This window comes from Misgurnus anguillicaudatus, chromosome 20 (genome assembly GCF_027580225.2).
Source record: "Misgurnus anguillicaudatus chromosome 20, ASM2758022v2, whole genome shotgun sequence".
Classification (NCBI taxonomy): Eukaryota; Metazoa; Chordata; class Actinopteri; order Cypriniformes; family Cobitidae; genus Misgurnus; species Misgurnus anguillicaudatus.
The window spans coordinates 8160388-8178585 of NC_073356.2; the positions used below are offsets into that span (position 1 = coordinate 8160388).

General features: G+C 40.7%; 2 protein-coding genes across 2 annotated transcripts in view; one reads left to right on the forward strand and one right to left on the reverse strand.

Moving 5' to 3' along the window:
• The window catches only part of LOC129455390 (SH3 and cysteine-rich domain-containing protein 2), a 213808-nt gene that overhangs the window by 70610 nt on the left and 125000 nt on the right, over nucleotides 1-18198 (forward strand). The gene's annotated exons all lie outside the window — the stretch shown is intronic.
• On the reverse strand, nucleotides 1844-16625 carry utp18 (UTP18 small subunit processome component). The gene is made up of 13 exons (XM_055220824.2): nucleotides 16270-16625; nucleotides 15725-15849; nucleotides 10204-10299; nucleotides 10071-10138; nucleotides 9875-9963; nucleotides 9618-9743; nucleotides 9182-9356; nucleotides 7554-7654; nucleotides 6820-6910; nucleotides 3670-3793; nucleotides 2836-3010; nucleotides 2186-2328; nucleotides 1844-2084 (listed from the first exon to the last, which is right to left on the reverse strand). Exons 1-13 carry the CDS (start codon nucleotides 16489-16491, stop codon nucleotides 2060-2062), a joined length of 1560 nt encoding a protein of 519 aa, XP_055076799.1. The 5' UTR covers nucleotides 16492-16625; the 3' UTR covers nucleotides 1844-2059.

Sequence of the window (18198 nt, forward strand, 5' to 3'; positions counted from 1 at the left end):
TTACCTGTTTAAAGTAAAGTTTAAATATATGATTTAATTATTTTTGTTTTGTATGTGTGGACAGCATTTAAAGGTGCAGTAGAATGGATAACTGTATGTACCATAGATAAATATGAGTTTTGTACACGGTAATGACATATCATGAGCCTCAAACACGATTGTTTCCTCCTTCTTATGTAAACCTCATGCACGCAAAAGACCGCTTGAAGGCAGACCAATCTCAACATGACACAAGACATTACAGTCGAGATGTACACCCCAACATTAAATTACACATTACAATGTTGTGTTACAATGCTAAAAACAAAGTTATGACTGCTGGGTTAGCATTATATGCTAGTTAATGCTATATGCTAGCATTTAGGCTGAAGTTCTGCTATTGACGTTAGTAACGTTTTGCAGGACCATACTGAAAAAAACACAAACTTTCAACGCAAAAATGTCCATTAACCATCCTAACAATTTATTATTCCTCAAATTTCGTATCTTCATCTGATACAGGCTCAAACGTAAGATCGGTTTACACACACAGAGAGAAGGAGCTGTTCTGAGAAACAGCCAATCAGAGCAGAGCTCAATATTAATATTCATGAGCCTTTCAAATAAGGTAATAATAGATCATTTCATAGAGACAGAGCGCAGTTATGCAAATTTGAAAAACACGCCTACCGGGGGGAAAATAATCCTACCGTCCCCATTGACTTTGTATGGCGAGAGGCCGCCTCCTTGTCATTTCTGGCTTATAAGAAAAAAACAAATAATGCCTAAAAAGCTGTTGTGTGACAATATGTACAGCTAACAAGCCAAAGAACCCAGAAATAAGTGTTTATAAGCTGTCGAGCAGTAAAACCCAGTCTTTAAGGAGAATAAAGTGGATCGCCGACTACGTTTCCCCCTAGTGGACGCAGTTCTACTAATAGGAGTACTATGAAAAGTTGCCTGTTTTCCACTTTTGTGTCTTTAAACGCTCGTTTTTTGAGGTCGACAGCTAATAAAAACGTATTTCTGGGTTCTTTGGCTTGTTAGCTGTACATATTGTCACACAGCAGCTTTTAGGCATTATTTTGTTTTTTGTTATAAGCCAGAAATGACAAGGAGGCGGCCTCTCGCAATACAAAGTCAATGGAGACGGTTGGATTGTTTTCCCCCACGGTGGGCGTGGTTTTCAGGTTATGACGCGCTGCGCTCTGTCTCTATTCCAAAGGCAAATCCTAGTGTTGTAAATGGACATGTAAAACCAACTCTGGATAATTTTTGCAGTTAATAAAGTCACATATGTAGATATCAGAGGACAATTTAATAGATTATTTGATGAATTAATTCTTTGGCACCTTTAAATTATAAGGTTTACTTGCATGTTAATCAATTTTAATATACCAAAACAATAGAAAGGCTTTGCCTCTGGAATTTGAATTTTTGGGTAAGGTATTTTTGAAATAAAAGCATTTATGTTTGGTGGGTAAAACACTTTAATTATCGCATCGATTAAACAAATGATAACCAAATATTTAAAGCTTAAAAACATTGTTTATGATCACAGCACTTTCTGACCATAAAGACAATTTTTGTACTATTTCTATATGGTGTGTGTGATTTTTTAAGGTGTGTAAAATCATCCTATATAATGTAAAGAACATTCTGTACAAATATAACCTTGATATCTTTAATACTGAGTGAAGTCATGTCAAAGATTGAAACCAATGATTCAAATCAAACTTTGATGCTCCGTATCTTAAAATTACATGATGAGACTTTTGCCTAAATTTTGCCAATATGAGCCTGTATATATTCTGAATATGCTACATTTGCACCCCTGAATAGACTAGACATAAAAGCACATACGTTTTTATTTTTATTTTTTTATTTGAAGATCACCTAAGAACAACAAATAAGTTGAATCTTTCAGATCAAAATATGGGTGATAATTTACTATCAACCATCTGTGCAATGAATTATTGAATACAATAAAAATCCAAGAACTGATGAAAGACACATTTAAGATGAAGAGCCGTCTCAACAAAAGTCACTCGCTGAAAAAACTGAATGTCGTCTGACTGCTTTAAAAGTTTTTATAATGCAGAAGTCTAAAAAACAAAGAATGTAAACGATTTCAAAAACATCAAATGACTGCAAGTTACTAACAAATATCTTTAAAAAAAATATATTTTAAATCCTTGTAATTTACCTGAACAGAAGTGCATGGCCTTTATTATTGGCCACAGTGTAGAAGCCGCTCCTCGGAGAGAAATCCAGACAGCGAGTTTGAAATATTGTCTTTTTTCTCATTTGTGGAAAGTTGGAGAACACTGTGAAACTGGGAATGTGCACCTAAAGAAAAAAAATCAGGAATTTTAAGCTGAATAAAGCAGCTTCAGAAAAAATCAGCTGAAAGCATAGCGGTTTAGTTTTTGTTACTGGCTTCATTGCTTTTACATCATCTCACTGTTAAGAACAACGGATGACATCACACACAAATATTTCCTTTAAATCATGAAATATCAACTCTCATTTCTCTAAATTTGCAGCAGATAACCAAACTAGAACTAGTACGAGTTTTCTCTCATACTTCTGCACATAATTCACCATCACCATTTGTACTCTGGGACAACTCAAAATCGTGCGACTTTTTAGGAGGGGTGTGCTAAAACTTCTATAGATTCTTGGTGAGATCCTTATTCTTATTTGATGTAATCTAAAACCAAACTACACAACCCTGAATTTTTATATAAACACATTAAGTCTAAATCGACTGTAAACATTTAAGACAAAAAATATATAAAAATTCTTCACTTTTACATATTAATGTTTGGTTTTGACAAATATTTTATGACGCACCAATCGGTTGGCATCGTCCTCTGCTCGTGATCCGATGGCCAAAATCTCTGAGGTGTTATTGAAGCACAGGGAGGTGGCAGGTGTCACCAGGTTCATAACGGCCTTCAGAGGTTTGGGCTCAATATTGTGCAGGCAATCCTTTTGTGAATAGATGTTCACCACACCAGACTGAGAGCTACAAATAAAACATGAAAAAAAAAATGTGCAGGACACAAAAACATTTCACAGGATTCATACACAATAATGATGGACAGAAGATAGCCTTTAAGATACACTTTGTCTGACAGACAGTAAACCAAGTAATCATTATTCACTTTTTAATGTGACGTTATGTTGCGTTACATACAAAAAAAACTCCTGCAACAGTGTCTTAAGGCCAAAGTATGGTCCATTTTTTACGTGTACGCGCACACGCTAGATTTTTGAAACCCAGCGTACATTGTATGCGTGTCGCACATGAGTCTAAAAGAGTATGTAGCCCCAGGAGATCCACTGCATTCTGTCGCAATGTGCATGTGTCGAACGTCTGTGTACATGTATGAGTCAAATAAAATATGCTTTGCAAGGCTGTGTGTTCGACTGTGCGCATACGTTCACGTACAAATTAAAAAAAGAGTACCATAAGGTGTCAGATCCACAGCACTTTTTCAAGCAGGGTGTATTTATAAATATTATGCATGATAAATGTTTATTTAGGTTCACCAATTTTCGTCTTGTCTTTTAGTTACTGTATTTACATTGTGTTATATTAAAGGCGCACTTTTTGTAAGGATTCTACGCACAGTTTTATAAATGAGACCCCAGATAAGAATCCATCTGTTAGACGTTACTCACCCACACGCCAAATACATGTCATCTCCTGACAGCGCCAGTGACGTGGCCTTTACACAGCCATCATCTGTAAACTTCTTTAAACATTTACTGCTCCTCACATCCCAGATAAACACATCACCGTCCACTGGAACACACACACAGCACAACAATACATCACATACATTAAGACAGATTTCCAGATCCATTTCATAGCACTGCATCAAATTTTATCAGATCACTTATTTTGAATACTGTGGTACAGAAACTTTATTTATGATGGCCATAGCGCTGGCATTACGAGGAGACTCTTAACAATTCACTGCATTTAGGTTTATAATACCGGCCATTTTGTCCCAAAGCTCTGTTAAATTCTGATCCATTTTAGATGAGTCGATAACTGAGAGAAAGATCTCAATTTAAACCAGTCGCGTAGCTATGGGTGGGCCTGGGTGGGCCTGGGTCCACCCACCTGTCAGCCAGGCCCACCCACCTGCCTATCCAGTAAGGCCTAGTTATCATAAAGAGTAAATTATGTTGCATTTATCACTATACTTGACCTATAAAATAAATATTTTTTTAAACTCTTGTTTGCTATTATAATAAGAAATAAGTTAATTTTGTAAATAGTAGTGCAATAAATAGCGCATTTCGAACAGCCTCCTGGCCCCTCCTACACCCCACATCATAGAAATTAACGCCCGGTTTAAGGCTGACACGTAAGGAATAATGAAAGCTGCGCTGCTTCATTGTCTTAGAATGAAGGTCACGAAGACCTTCGGTGAGAAGACTTTATTACAGCTTGATGGTGCACCCTTTAACATTACCGTTGAGGTTTCTGAACCTGAGGTGTTTGTTCAGCAGCTAAAAATGGAAAAGTCTTTGCAGATAACATTTGCGCCCATGAGCCTTCTGGTCTGAAAACGATGTGTGTTGCGCATAGTTGGTGCTTTGCTATTTTGAGGCAAATAAAATAGACTAGCCTACGCCACTGACCAACTAAAACCTGCCAATGGAGAAATATTGCTTTTGTTATTTAATGAGCGCATACGCGCCTATAAACGGCAACGCGCATTTGCGCCTATAAACGGCAACGTGCATTTGCTTATCACATGGATGCGCAGCAGCACATAAACGTTTAAACTATGAAAAATCAAAGGATTAAAATGTTAAAATGTTTTAAAGATTATTATTGTGTGTCTTGGACATAAATGAGGACCAATTATGAGACGTTAGAAGGCGTAAAAACCTGCTTCACCTGTAGCCTGGTAAGTAATTAAATGTTTTGCTTTAAACAAATGCAAATATTGTATTTATTTAGAATTTTTTTAATGCTACCCCAAAGATTTATTATATATGATGACTTTGTACCTGTGGATATGATGAGATGAGAACCGTTTTTATGTTATGCTTACATTTCAAAACACCCACAGCGCTGTTCTAGTGCTGAAATTGCGTTTATAAATTATTTATTGTTACAAATAAACTATTTTTAAAGTACAAACCTTTTCTTGCATATTTGTAAATTATTCTTTGAGATTACCTATCATGTAGGCTATCCATACATTTACAATAATTAAACGCCTGCTATTTTTACTTCCATGACTGAAAGAAAACGACTTTTAAAGGTTTAAATGAAAAATTTTGTTGCAAAACGAGAGAACTCCGTTTTTAACATTTTTGTCAAATTATTATTATGTTATCATGTTATTATTTTGTTTTATGGTGCTACTTAGCTGTATTTTTTAAGTTATGAAGGTTTAAATCAAAACAAACCAACCGCAGTTGAATTGATATTAATTGGAATGCACAACCAAAAAACGAGATTTCTTTTGCAACAAAACTTTTTAAATACCAACAAATTAAGCTACTATTTAAAGTATTTTCAAAGTAGGCCTTTAAGCTTTTCTTGCATATTTGTAAACTATTCTTTGAGATAACACGGATCATCTGGGCTATCAATACATTTACAGCAATTAAAAGCCTGCTATTTTTACTTGAATGATCATGACTGAAAGAAAACGACTTTTAAATGTTTTAATACCAAAGAATAACAATTTCATTACAAATAAAAACAAAGCAATTTTTTAATATCAATCTTAAACTGGTGGTCTTCTTCCTCTGCTCAGTTTTTTAGTTTACAAATTCTGGCAAAATATAGAATCAGGATGGCGCAAGCGCAACTGCCTTGTAAAGGAGATGACACTCTTATTGGTTTATTGCACATTGCGCTTAGATTGTTAAAATAGGGCCCAGTCAGGCTTATGTTCTTATTAAACGGTGATATATTGAAACTGGTGAAGTTGTGTGTTTGTATATTTTGATAACAGATGCTTTTTTGGTTAAGGCCCACCTGATTTTCTCTGGGCCCACCCACATTGTGAATCCTGGCTACGCTAGTGATTTAAAAAAATATCCACTGCTTGTCGCACCCATACTAATGATTTTAATAAACTGTAGCTATGTGGTTAATGAAACACTGATAAAATGATAAAATAAGATGAATTAAAGAGCACATATTTAATTGCTAAAAAAACGTTATTTTGTGTATTTGGTATAATACAATGTGTTTGCGTGGTTTATGGTTTAAAAAACACATTATTATGTTGATTATTAAAGTACATTTTTGTAGCTCCAGATTTCACTCTCTTCCTGAAACGCATGGATATGAAAAGCACTGTGTCCCTGATTGGCCAGCTAATCCGTACGTTGTGATTGGCCTGAATACCTCTGACGTCAGCCGGAAATGTGACGCCCCTTACCATGTTTGGAAGATTCGCTCACAACGTAATGCTAACAGGAATTCATTTACAGGCTGTGAGTCCGAAGCCAGAGGAATTTTGATAATGTCGGTTTTTACTACATCACCAATCCCAGGAAGTAAACTGTTGCCTACAATCTGTGTGCTTGTTGTAGTCCAAGAAAAAAAAGATTTACGTTGGAGACAATTACTCGCATCATCGTTTACTTTGGGCTTTGTACCTTTTGCATATCGTTAACGTGTACTAATACACACTTACACACCACAGTAAATGTAAAACCGTGAATCAGACAATAGGTGCTCTTTAATATTAGTTCCCCCTCAGAACAAGTGTGATCAAAGCCATTAAATGCAAAGCCCCATAAAGTGACCCTGACATGTCAGATGATAACGAAAGACACTGAGAAACTTACCAGAGCTACTGAAGATCTTACTGCTGTCTCCAGTGAAACCTGCTGAACACACATCTCCATTCATCTTCACGCTCTGAATCACTTCTCTAGTCTGAAACAGACAACAAACACAAATCCTGACAAACCTTAAACAAACCCAAAATAACACAGACTTATTTGATCGCCCCCTAGTGGCTGGCTGCAGTACAAGCCATAAACCCCGCCCTCTTCATTCAAACGAATGGGACTCTGCATTTAAATAAAAAATTGTTTTACACATCCAAAAAAAGATTCCGAAAGATGGTTTTGGTACTTTAAGATAGTTGTTATCACGCTGATATATGTTCAAGTGTTCATTTTTGTGACAAGTTTAATTTTAGCTTATAATTTGATGCTATAGAAACGGGGCGTGTCGTTATGAGTGGCGTGGTTGAATTGGGTGCGTGAGCGTTTGGGCGGAAATTTGATAACCCGGCTCCGCCTCTGGCTCCACGGACGATTCCTTCTGCACATGCCTTGGCTCCAAACTGATGTTTTTACGTAACATGGTGGCGACCATGGTTGGGCATTTTTGGTTTCAATTCATTACAATGGAGGGAGGTGACATGGCGTCGCCCATCTTTTTTTACAGTCTTTAGACCCCACACTGCTTTTGCTAGCAGAAAAATGTATTTACACCGGTGTAGTTTTGATCAACTTTGTCAAGCCGACCTTATTGCTATATAAGCTACAGTAACTTGAACAGCGTGCTGTACCTTCATGGTCATGAGATGAAGATATCCTGAAGATCCAGAGAGAAGAAGATACTTCCCATCTGGAGAGACCTCAAAGTCTTTCACCCTCTGTTCATTTAGTCCTAACAGAAAAATGGGGAAAAGTGTTACATTTCTGGACATCTCTTGCCATTATTGCAATATCAAATATCTATAAATATTACAGTAAAAAAAACACATAGCCACGTCCTCCTTAAGATCTTCAACAGGTGGAAGTGTTTCAATATAAGTTAAAGGATTAGTCAATTTTCTTAAAAAAAAATCCAGACAATTCACTCACCACCACGTCATCCAAAACGTTGATGTCCCTCCCCGTTCAGTCGAGAAGAAATTATGTTTTTTGAGGAAAACATTCCAGGATTTTTTTCATTTTAATGGACTATAATGGACACCAACATGTAAAAGTTTTAAAGCAGTTTAAAATTGCAGTTTCAAAGCTTCTAAACAATCCCAAACGAGGCATAAGGGTCTTATCTAGTGAAACGATTGTCATTTGTACAAGAAAAATAAAAAATATGCACTTTTAAACCACAACTTCTCGTCTTCTTTGGGTCCTGTGACGTGCCAGCGCGACCGCATGTAATTGCGTAATGAGGTGGAAAGGTCACGTGTTACATATATGAAACGTACATTTGCGGACCATTTTAAACAATAAACTGACACAAATACATTAATTAGTATCATTCAACATACAACAACGTCGGAACGCTCCTCTTTCTCCACACTTGTAACACTGGGGCGTAGTTTCGCATACGTCCTCTGTGACCTCTTGACGTGATGACGTATTACGTGAGGCCACGCTGGCGCGTCACAGGACCAGAGATAGACGAGAAGTTGTGGTTTAAAGGTGCTTTTTTTCTTGCCAAAAATGACAATCTTTTCGCTAGATAAGACCCTTATGCCTTGTTTGGGGTCATTTAGTGTCCTTTGAAACTCTGTTAAAACTGCAATTTAAACTACAATAAAACTATTACGTGTTGGTGTCCATTAAAGTCCATTAAAATTAGACAAATCCTGGAATGTTTTCCTCAAAAAACATAATTTCTTCTCGACTGAACAAAGAAAGACATCAACATTTTGGATGACATGGTGGTGAGTAAATTATCTGGATTTTTTTTTAAAGAAAATTGACTAATCCTTTACTATACAGTATTTAATAAAAACAACAAAATTAAACAACTGTTATAAGATATTTCAACTAAAGCCTGATTTCTTACTTCTGCGTCACACCTACGCACCATTTAGCCTGACACGCACCTCTCTAAACATGATTGGTTGTTATTTTTAGCATTGTAACAACATTGTACTTAATGTTGGGGCGAACATCACGAGTGTTATGTTGAGATGGGTCCTTTTTTAACTATCTTTTGCATGCGCAAGGTTTACATCAACAAAACTTTTATTCATCTATGCCTAGGTAAATACAATTTTACATTCTACGGCACCTTTGATACTGTACATTAAACCAGTAACATGGCCGTGGACATCGCCTACTAGCGGTCTGCTTGTGTAATTGCACGTCGACACAGAAGAATAAATCAGACATTAGCCTTTCATGCTGTGAAGACATGATCGTGTGCTGATGCAGTGTTGTAATGACACACAAGTACCTCTAACAGTAGACACTGGGATAATTTTGCCTTCCATCATATCATACATGTAGAAGAGTTTGTTTCTCAGTCCAGTGGCCACAATGTGTTCCCCATCAGCGCTGAAGGAAGCCTTATTCACTTGAAAATTCTCCAGATGAATGCTCTGGATTTTGGGGTTTGACTTTCCATCAACCTGTTAAACAGAGGGAATCAGTTACATAGGAGCACACAGACCTGCCCATCTCCTGCCTGCAGAAGAGTGTCGAATACCCGACACTGTTGCACTTTTCAACCACATGGGGAAGCCGTAAGCCAATCTTACATGGAGAACTACATAGTGTTGCTTTAAGTTTGTCATTGTGTATGCATGCCATGAAAAACATCCTAATGATTGTAATTGTAAAGATATTAACAGCAACTTGGTTTTAAATCAAACCTGAAAACCTGTTTTTACCTGAAAGAGTGAAATGGAGCAATCCAGACCAGCTGTCATCACAATCTGAGCTGAGGAGTGAAACTGTACTGTTGTAAGCCGGTCATCGCCTGGACGTTCATTATTTGCATTTAAGCACTTTTTAATCTGCCAAACAGAAAAAAAAATTATTACATAGTTTGTAACCACACCTAACACTTAGATTTAATTATTTTGAATCATAACATAACATCTCAATTGGGAAATTGCATCAGACTGAGCCATAAACATACACCAACCTTAATAATTCCTTTGGGAAGACTTTCAGATGAGCCAACAAAGTTACCGGTGCGCTGCATCAATTCTTCACTGTCATCAGATTCCTCGTCTGTTTTGGAGGGGAAAATACAAGACTTAATAACAGTTATGCTTTATAACAAAATTACTATTGCTATACCTCGCCAGTGAGGGTCTAATGTAGTTCTTTATTATTACCCTTTTTCTTTCCCGTCCTTGTGGTCACCTCTGACCAGTTCGGTGTTCCACCCATTGCTTTCTGAAACCTGTAAAGCAAATTAGTGTCTTGTTTCCATCATGCTTAGTTTTGGTTTTTATTTTTATGACTTACTGTTCCTTTAAGTGTTGCTGTAGCTTCTGTTTGGTCATTTTAGTTTGTGCTTCACTCTTGTTATAGTCCACACGAAATCGATGTGTCATATCCACACTGAAAAACAGAAAACATCTGTAAGAATGACTACATGGGACGCTATACCTGAACATTTTATTAAATCAGCAGTGAGGACCATCATAGACTATCTATACTATACAAGCGCTTTTCTTTGCGCTTGGAACCGAGCGAGCGCTTTTCTTTGCGCTTGGAACCGAGCGAGCGCTTTTCTTTGCGCTTGGAACCGAGCGAGCGCTTTTCTTTGCGCTTGGAACCGAGCGAGCGCTTTTCTTTGCGCTTGGAACCGAGCGAGCGCTTTTCTTTGCGCTTGGAACCGAGCGAGCGCTTTTCTTTGCGCTTGGAACCGAGCGAGCGCTTTTCTTTGCGCTTGGAACCGAGCGAGCGCTTTTCTTTGCGCTTGGAACCGAGCGAGCGCTTTTCTTTGCGCTTGGAACCGAGCGAGCGCTTTTCTTTGCGCTTGGAACCGAGCGAGCGCTTTTCTTTGCGCTTGGAACCGAGCGAGCGCTTTTCTTTGCGCTTGGAACCGAGCGAGCGCTTTTCTTTGCGCTTGGAACCGAGCGAGCGCTTTTCTTTGCGCTTGGAACCGAGCGAGCGCTTTTCTTTGCGCTTGGAACCGAGCGAGCGCTTTTCTTTGCGCTTGGAACCGAGCGAGCGCTTTTCTTTGCGCTTGGAACCGAGCGAGCGCTTTTCTTTGCGCTTGGAACCGAGCGAGCGCTTTTCTTTGCGCTTGGAACCGAGCGAGCGCTTTTCTTTGCGCTTGGAACCGAGCGAGCGCTTTTCTTTGCGCTTGGAACCGAGCGAGCGCTTTTCTTTGCGCTTGGAACCGAGCGAGCGCTTTTCTTTGCGCTTGGAACCGAGCGAGCGCTTTTCTTTGCGCTTGGAACCGAGCGAGCGCTTTTCTTTGCGCTTGGAACCGAGCGAGCGCTTTTCTTTGCGCTTGGAACCGAGCGAGCGCTTTTCTTTGCGCTTGGAACCGAGCGAGCGCTTTTCTTTGCGCTTGGAACCGAGCGAGCGCTTTTCTTTGCGCTTGGAACCGAGCGAGCGCTTTTCTTTGCGCTTGGAACCGAGCGAGCGCTTTTCTTTGCGCTTGGAACCGAGCGAGCGCTTTTCTTTGCGCTTGGAACCGAGCGAGCGCTTTTCTTTGCGCTTGGAACCGAGCGAGCGCTTTTCTTTGCGCTTGGAACCGAGCGAGCGCTTTTCTTTGCGCTTGGAACCGAGCGAGCGCTTTTCTTTGCGCTTGGAACCGAGCGAGCGCTTTTCTTTGCGCTTGGAACCGAGCGAGCGCTTTTCTTTGCGCTTGGAACCGAGCGAGCGCTTTTCTTTGCGCTTGGAACCGAGCGAGCGCTTTTCTTTGCGCTTGGAACCGAGCGAGCGCTTTTCTTTGCGCTTGGAACCGAGCGAGCGCTTTTCTTTGCGCTTGGAACCGAGCGAGCGCTTTTCTTTGCGCTTGGAACCGAGCGAGCGCTTTTCTTTGCGCTTGGAACCGAGCGAGCGCTTTTCTTTGCGCTTGGAACCGAGCGAGCGCTTTTCTTTGCGCTTGGAACCGAGCGAGCGCTTTTCTTTGCGCTTGGAACCGAGCGAGCGCTTTTCTTTGCGCTTGGAACCGAGCGAGCGCTTTTCTTTGCGCTTGGAACCGAGCGAGCGCTTTTCTTTGCGCTTGGAACCGAGCGAGCGCTTTTCTTTGCGCTTGGAACCGAGCGAGCGCTTTTCTTTGCGCTTGGAACCGAGCGAGCGCTTTTCTTTGCGCTTGGAACCGAGCGAGCGCTTTTCTTTGCGCTTGGAACTAAGGGTGTCACGATTTCGATTTTAAATCGAAATCGATCGAAATTAAGTCACAGCTTCGAACTTCGAATTAAAAAATGGGATCGTCGATTCTGCCACGCCCCCATTTCACGTCCGGTCGGCTTGCCAAGCGAGGAAAAAAACTCTCAGAGATGCCTTTAAAAACATCTGTCCAGCGGAACGCGGTCATATTTTAAACACGAGGGATGCTACAACTCCTTGAAATGCATATCATAAACGGGATTACCAGTGATCTGACTTTGGACATAGTGCAGCTCTCTGCACGTGCGCGATAGCGAGGGAGGCGCAAAGATGCAGCGAGTTATATTTTAAACAAAAGAGATAGTTTGCCTCAGCTTGCATGAAACGCATAAAACTGAACAAATACGTAAGGATTACTACTTTAGTTTATGTTCAGACTTCGGACAGATGCGAGCACGTGCACGTGAGACAGAGAGAAGCGCAGCTGCTTATTATGCTGGATTTATTTCAGATGCTATGAGTCCAAGACACGCGCATTAGTCCATCCACGCATCTCTAACATGGACTTAATGCACATGGACTTATTATTTCATAGCCTGCACTGGTGTCATCCTGATTTACCACTTTGTAAAATTTATTCCAGGCAACCCTTTTTTTACATTCTATTTCCTTTGTTTTTAATTCTCATTTTTTGAGTTTGTCACGTACCCTTCGCCGGCGTTGATAAGAGATGTGTCAAAATGCGTCCTCATTTCTCCGCGCTGTTAATGATGATGGATGGATCCTTAACAGCCGAGGATATCCCAAACAATTAAAAGCTTTATTAAATAAAAGTGTGTATTTATTAGAAAACTTTTTCTTGTCACTGTTTTAGTATTATAAGTTATGTTTTGTGTTAATATTATTCTGTTTATGATGCGTATATTTCTAGGTTGATTATTTGATATGCTGTTGAATAGATTAATCTACATCAATGTGTCATATGTTCTAAAATAAATTAATATTTTTCTGATTACATATTTATTTTAATAAGTCAAAAATGTCTCCGCTGTTTTCTGCTGACAGGCGCGTTGGGCGCTACTGGGGGCGTGTGCAGCAGGTGACGCAAATTTTGGGTCCTCAGAAGGCTAGACCGTCTCATTTCAGTTCTTTTCTTGAACTTCTGTGGCTGCCACTATGAAAGACAGAGATGTCGCATGCTTAGAAGGACAGAGCTAATAACAAGCAGTCGATCCGGCACCCGCCCGAATTTAATTAAAATATTATTTTTCGTCACGTCATCCGCCCGATCCATGTAACTGCCAACCGCGCATAGTCCATGTGCGTGCAAGAAGGAATCCTCTCTCTACAAGCTCTCGCGTTAAGTGAAGCCCACAAACCCCCATGCGAGTTGTGCAATGTGCATGTTAATGTTAAAGTATTATAATAATAATAAATAATGGCATATCATTTTTGTCTAAATTATATGCCATATAAAAAATATGTGATATGTAAAAATCGAGAATCGGATCGAATCGTGACCTTAGAATCGAAAATGTAATCGAATCGAGGATTTGGAGAATCGTGACACCCCTACTTGGAACCGAGCGAGCGCTTTTCTTTGCGCTTGGAACCGAGCGAGCGCTTTTCTTTGCGCTTGGAACCGAGCGAGCGCTTTTCTTTGCGCTTGGAACCGAGCGAGCGCTTTTCTTTGCGCTTGGAACCGAGCGAGCGCTTTTCTTTGCGCTTGGAACCGAGCGAGCGCTTTTCTTTGCGCTTGGAACCGAGCGAGCGCTTTTCTTTGCGCTTGGAACCGAGCGAGCGCTTTTCTTTGCGCTTGGAACCGAGCGAGCGCTTTTCTTTGCGCTTGGAACCGAGCGAGCGCTTTTCTTTGCGCTTGGAACCGAGCGAGCGCTTTTCTTTGCGCTTGGAACCGAGCGAGCGCTTTTCTTTGCGCTTGGAACCGAGCGAGCGCTTTTCTTTGCGCTTGGAACCGAGCGAGCGCTTTTCTTTGCGCTTGGAACCGAGCGAGCGCTTTTCTTTGCGCTTGGAACCGAGCGAGCGCTTTTCTTTGCGCTTGGAACCGAGCGAGCGCTTTTCTTTGCGCTTGGAACCGAGCGAGCGCTTTTCTTTGCGCTTGGAACCGAGCGAGCGCTTTTCTTTGCGCTTGGAACCGAGCGAGCGCTTTTCTTTGCGCTTGGAACCGAGCGAGCGCTTTTCTTTGCGCTTGGAACCGAGCGAGCGCTTTTCTTTGCGCTTGGAACCGAGCGAGCGCTTTTCTTTGCGCTTGGAACCGAGCGAGCGCTTTTCTTTGCGCTTGGAACCGAGCGAGCGCTTTTCTTTGCGCTTGGAACCGAGCGAGCGCTTTTCTTTGCGCTTGGAACCGAGCGAGCGCTTTTCTTTGCGCTTGGAACCGAGCGAGCGCTTTTCTTTGCGCTTGGAACCGAGCGAGCGCTTTTCTTTGCGCTTGGAACCGAGCGAGCGCTTTTCTTTGCGCTTGGAACCGAGCGAGCGCTTTTCTTTGCGCTTGGAACCGAGCGAGCGCTTTTCTTTGCGCTTGGAACCGAGCGAGCGCTTTTCTTTGCGCTTGGAACCGAGCGAGCGCTTTTCTTTGCGCTTGGAACCGAGCGAGCGCTTTTCTTTGCGCTTGGAACCGAGCGAGCGCTTTTCTTTGCGCTTGGAACCGAGCGAGCGCTTTTCTTTGCGCTTGGAACCGAGCGAGCGCTTTTCTTTGCGCTTCGAACCGAGCGAGCGCTTTTCTTTGCGCTTCGAACCGAGCGAGCGCTTTTCTTTGCGCTTCGAACCGAGCGAGCGCTTTTCTTTGCGCTTCGAACCGAGCGAGCGCTTTTCTTTGCGCTTCGAACCGAGCGAGCGCTTTTCTTTGCGCTTCGAACCGAGCGAGCGCTTTTCTTTGCGCTTCGAACCGAGCGAGCGCTTTTCTTTGCGCTTCGAACCGAGCGAGCGCTTTTCTTTGCGCTTGGAACCGAGCGAGCGCTTTTCTTTGCGCTTGGAACCGAGCGAGCGCTTTTCTTTGCGCTTCGAACCGAGCGAGCGCTTTTCTTTGCGCTTCGAACCGAGCGAGCGCTTTTCTTTGCGCTTCGAACCGAGCGAGCGCTTTTCTTTGCGCTTCGAACCGAGCGAGCGCTTTTCTTTGCGCTTCGAACCGAGCGAGCGCTTTTCTTTGCGCTTCGAACCGAGCGAGCGCTTTTCTTTGCGCTTCGAACCGAGCGAGCGCTTTTCTTTGCGCTTCGAACCGAGCGAGCGCTTTTCTTTGCGCTTCGAACCGAGCGAGCGCTTTTCTTTACGCTTCGAACCGAGCCTGCGCTTTTCTTTACGCTTCGAACCGAGCGAGCGCTTTTCTTTACGCTTCGAACCGAGCGAGCGCTTTTCTTTACGCTTCGAACCAAGCGAGCGCTTTTCTTTACGCTTCGAACTAAGCGAGCGCTTTTCTTTATACTATAAAATGACTATATCGGGCCTTTTCTGTGGCTGGGCCCATGCTTTGGAATGCTCTCCCTTATCATGTGAGGTCTGCTCCATCATTGGACAGTTTTAAATCTAATCTGAAGACATATTTTTATTCCTTAGCTTTTGGACATTTGTAGTTGTTTCCCTTATGTACAGCACTTTGGATCAACTTCTATTGTGTTAAATGTGCTTTATAAATAAAGGTTGTTGTCGTTATACAAAATATGACTTAAAGCAGAGGTTTGCTTACTCTTCTTCCACATCATCATCGTCATCTTCCCATACAGCTTTTTTCTTTGCAAGATGTTGTGGATACACCTCATCATCCTCTGAAGAAATGCTGCAGGCATCGTCTTTAAGTAAAGTGTTGGTTCCCTGTTTACAGAGATGACATATCTTCAATAAATCTTGTATTATTGACAAATAGCATGAAAGTGGTATAATTTAAAGATCAGAATTTGGGGTAAAGAGTTGTTAACCATTTCTGACCCAGTTACCAGGATGCACTGAGCCATTAAATGCCTCTTTACACTGCTGGGTGTATGAGGGCTCACACCACCCTTATAATTTTGTAATGGACACCATTAAATGCAACTTCTTCTACGTAACGTTACACATGAAAACAGTTGTTCTTGTCCTATGGTGCTGTATTCATTTCACAACACAATGAATGCAGTGTCTATTCGTTAGTCCACTGAATATCATCTGTAAATATATTTATTTTGCTTTGTTACATTTATCATAACTCTATATTTCTTCAACGCTGAAATCAGACGACAATTAAATTAAATGAACCTCTGTGAGTCGCTCCGTAAGCTCCTGCTCGTCCGCGCCGAACACGAGCTCCTCCAGCAGCCTGACAGACGCATCCTCCTCGCCCAGGGTCGCGCACAGCGCCGCGTGCTTCTTCTGTTTACGGTGCTCCTCTGTGACATGTGGGGCCGCATCCGACGTTTTACTTAAACGCCGCTTTGCGTTCTGCTTTTGTCTAACGAAAGGCACAGCCGAGTCCATCATGAGCTCGACTAATAAATAATATGAGTCCCTCAGTTTTTACTGTTAGAAACGATTATCGTTCAGCTTACAGCGGTGCAACACGTGAACGGAACTTCCGCTAGGGATCCGAGAGGCTAGGATCACGTGAATCTTCTGAGTCGAACCAAAGGTTTGGAACAATTGTCCACGTCACGTTATACATTTTATTAAAAAGTGCCAGTTTTTTTTAAACACATTGACACACTTTAAATGTACAAAAATTTGAAACACAGAGAAACATTTTGAATAGCATATTTAAAATTGTACAAAGAGTCGTTCTAGTCGTACATTTACAAAAAATAACCATGGATTTACTACTAAAAATATGTTCACTAGGCCTAGTTAAGCATAGTTTTAGTTATTTGTAAATTGTTAATTTTTGTTATGGTTTATTTATGTACAAAGATTCACGTTTCTGTGTCAAATGAGTGAATCGTTTTGCCAATAGATCGGTCAAATGAATCGAAGCACAGCCCTCTGGACGAAGTGACTCGTTTCTTCTTCTTCTATTGTGTTTAATGAAAACTTGCCGCCAGTTGCATTACCGCCACCATCCGAAGTGGAATTGTGGAGCTGTAATAAATAGTACATTGCTTTCATGACATCTAATATATCTAATTTTTCCTTTCTAATGTAGCATTTCTAACGTACTTTAATGTCTGCAATAATTGTCTTTCATTAATTCCAATGTTTCACACTAATTGCATAATTAATTAAAATGCTAATAAATTAAAACATAAATAAATATCAGCAAAACAATCATGACAAAACAGAAATACCAGTGTTTTATAATTAATACAAACATAAAAGAAAAATAGATATAAACTGTTATCAAAGGATTTGTTAGAGGGCTTTAGGGTGACTGCTAGTCTCTTATCTTATAGTGATAGCATATAGCATCACTGTGATCTTGTAGTGTCACCAACAATCCTCTGAAAAAATATAATTATTATAGATATGTGTGATAGATGATAAGCGTTCCAGAAAAATGTATTTTATATATTGTATTTTACAGGAAGAGACAAAATGTTTTTTGTTCGTTTATTAAATACAACAAACATTAAAAACACATTATAATATGAAAAATAGCATTGCATTATCTATATTTTAGACTCTCGAAGTAGCCTACTTACACCTGTGGACTTTCATTATATAAATAATCAATGAATGACACAATTTAAGTTAATAATCGTATTTACTGTTCTACTAAAAAAACTAATATTACCAACGTATTGGATGGCCAGAGTGGCAGTAAATTAACTTTTTTTTTTAAGTTGAACTTATCTTTTAAAGGCAATCCGTAGTTATTTAAATTACAGCCTCTGAGTGGCAGCAGCCCCTACTAAAAAATCCAGCTAAGACCAGCATAAGCTGCTAGCTGGTCCTCCCAGTCTGGCAAAGCTGGTCATGCTGGTGGGTCAGCTGGTCTTCCAGCCTGACCAGCTAAGTCCAGCTTAAAAAGTGACCGAAACACAGCTAGACCAGCTTGCTACACCAGCAAAACCAGCTTGCTACACCAGCAAAACCAGCTAAAACCAAGCTGGTAGACCAGCTAAAACCAGCTCACCAGCTTATGCTGGTCTTATTGTATAGATTTTTGCGATTACTGCTAAAAAACAGTGTCGTGGTTTTAATTGTAAAGCTAATGGTTCCTGATGGTATTTTAATGGAAACCATTAGAATTTTCTG

Excerpts from the sequence above, each read along its gene's own strand:
- utp18 (XM_055220824.2), bottom strand. The coding sequence starts at position 16,491 with ATGATGGACTCGGCTGTGCCTTTCGTTAGACAAAAGCAGAACGCAAAG. Across the intron at positions 10,300-15,724 it reads GATGATGATGTGGAAGAAGA|TGTGGATATGACACATCGAT; the intron begins GTAAGCAAACCT and ends TCTGTTTTTCAG. Across the intron at positions 2,085-2,185 it reads GGCCATGCACTTCTGTTCAG|ACTTCTGCATTATAAAAACT; the intron begins GTAAATTACAAG and ends TTTGTTTTTTAG.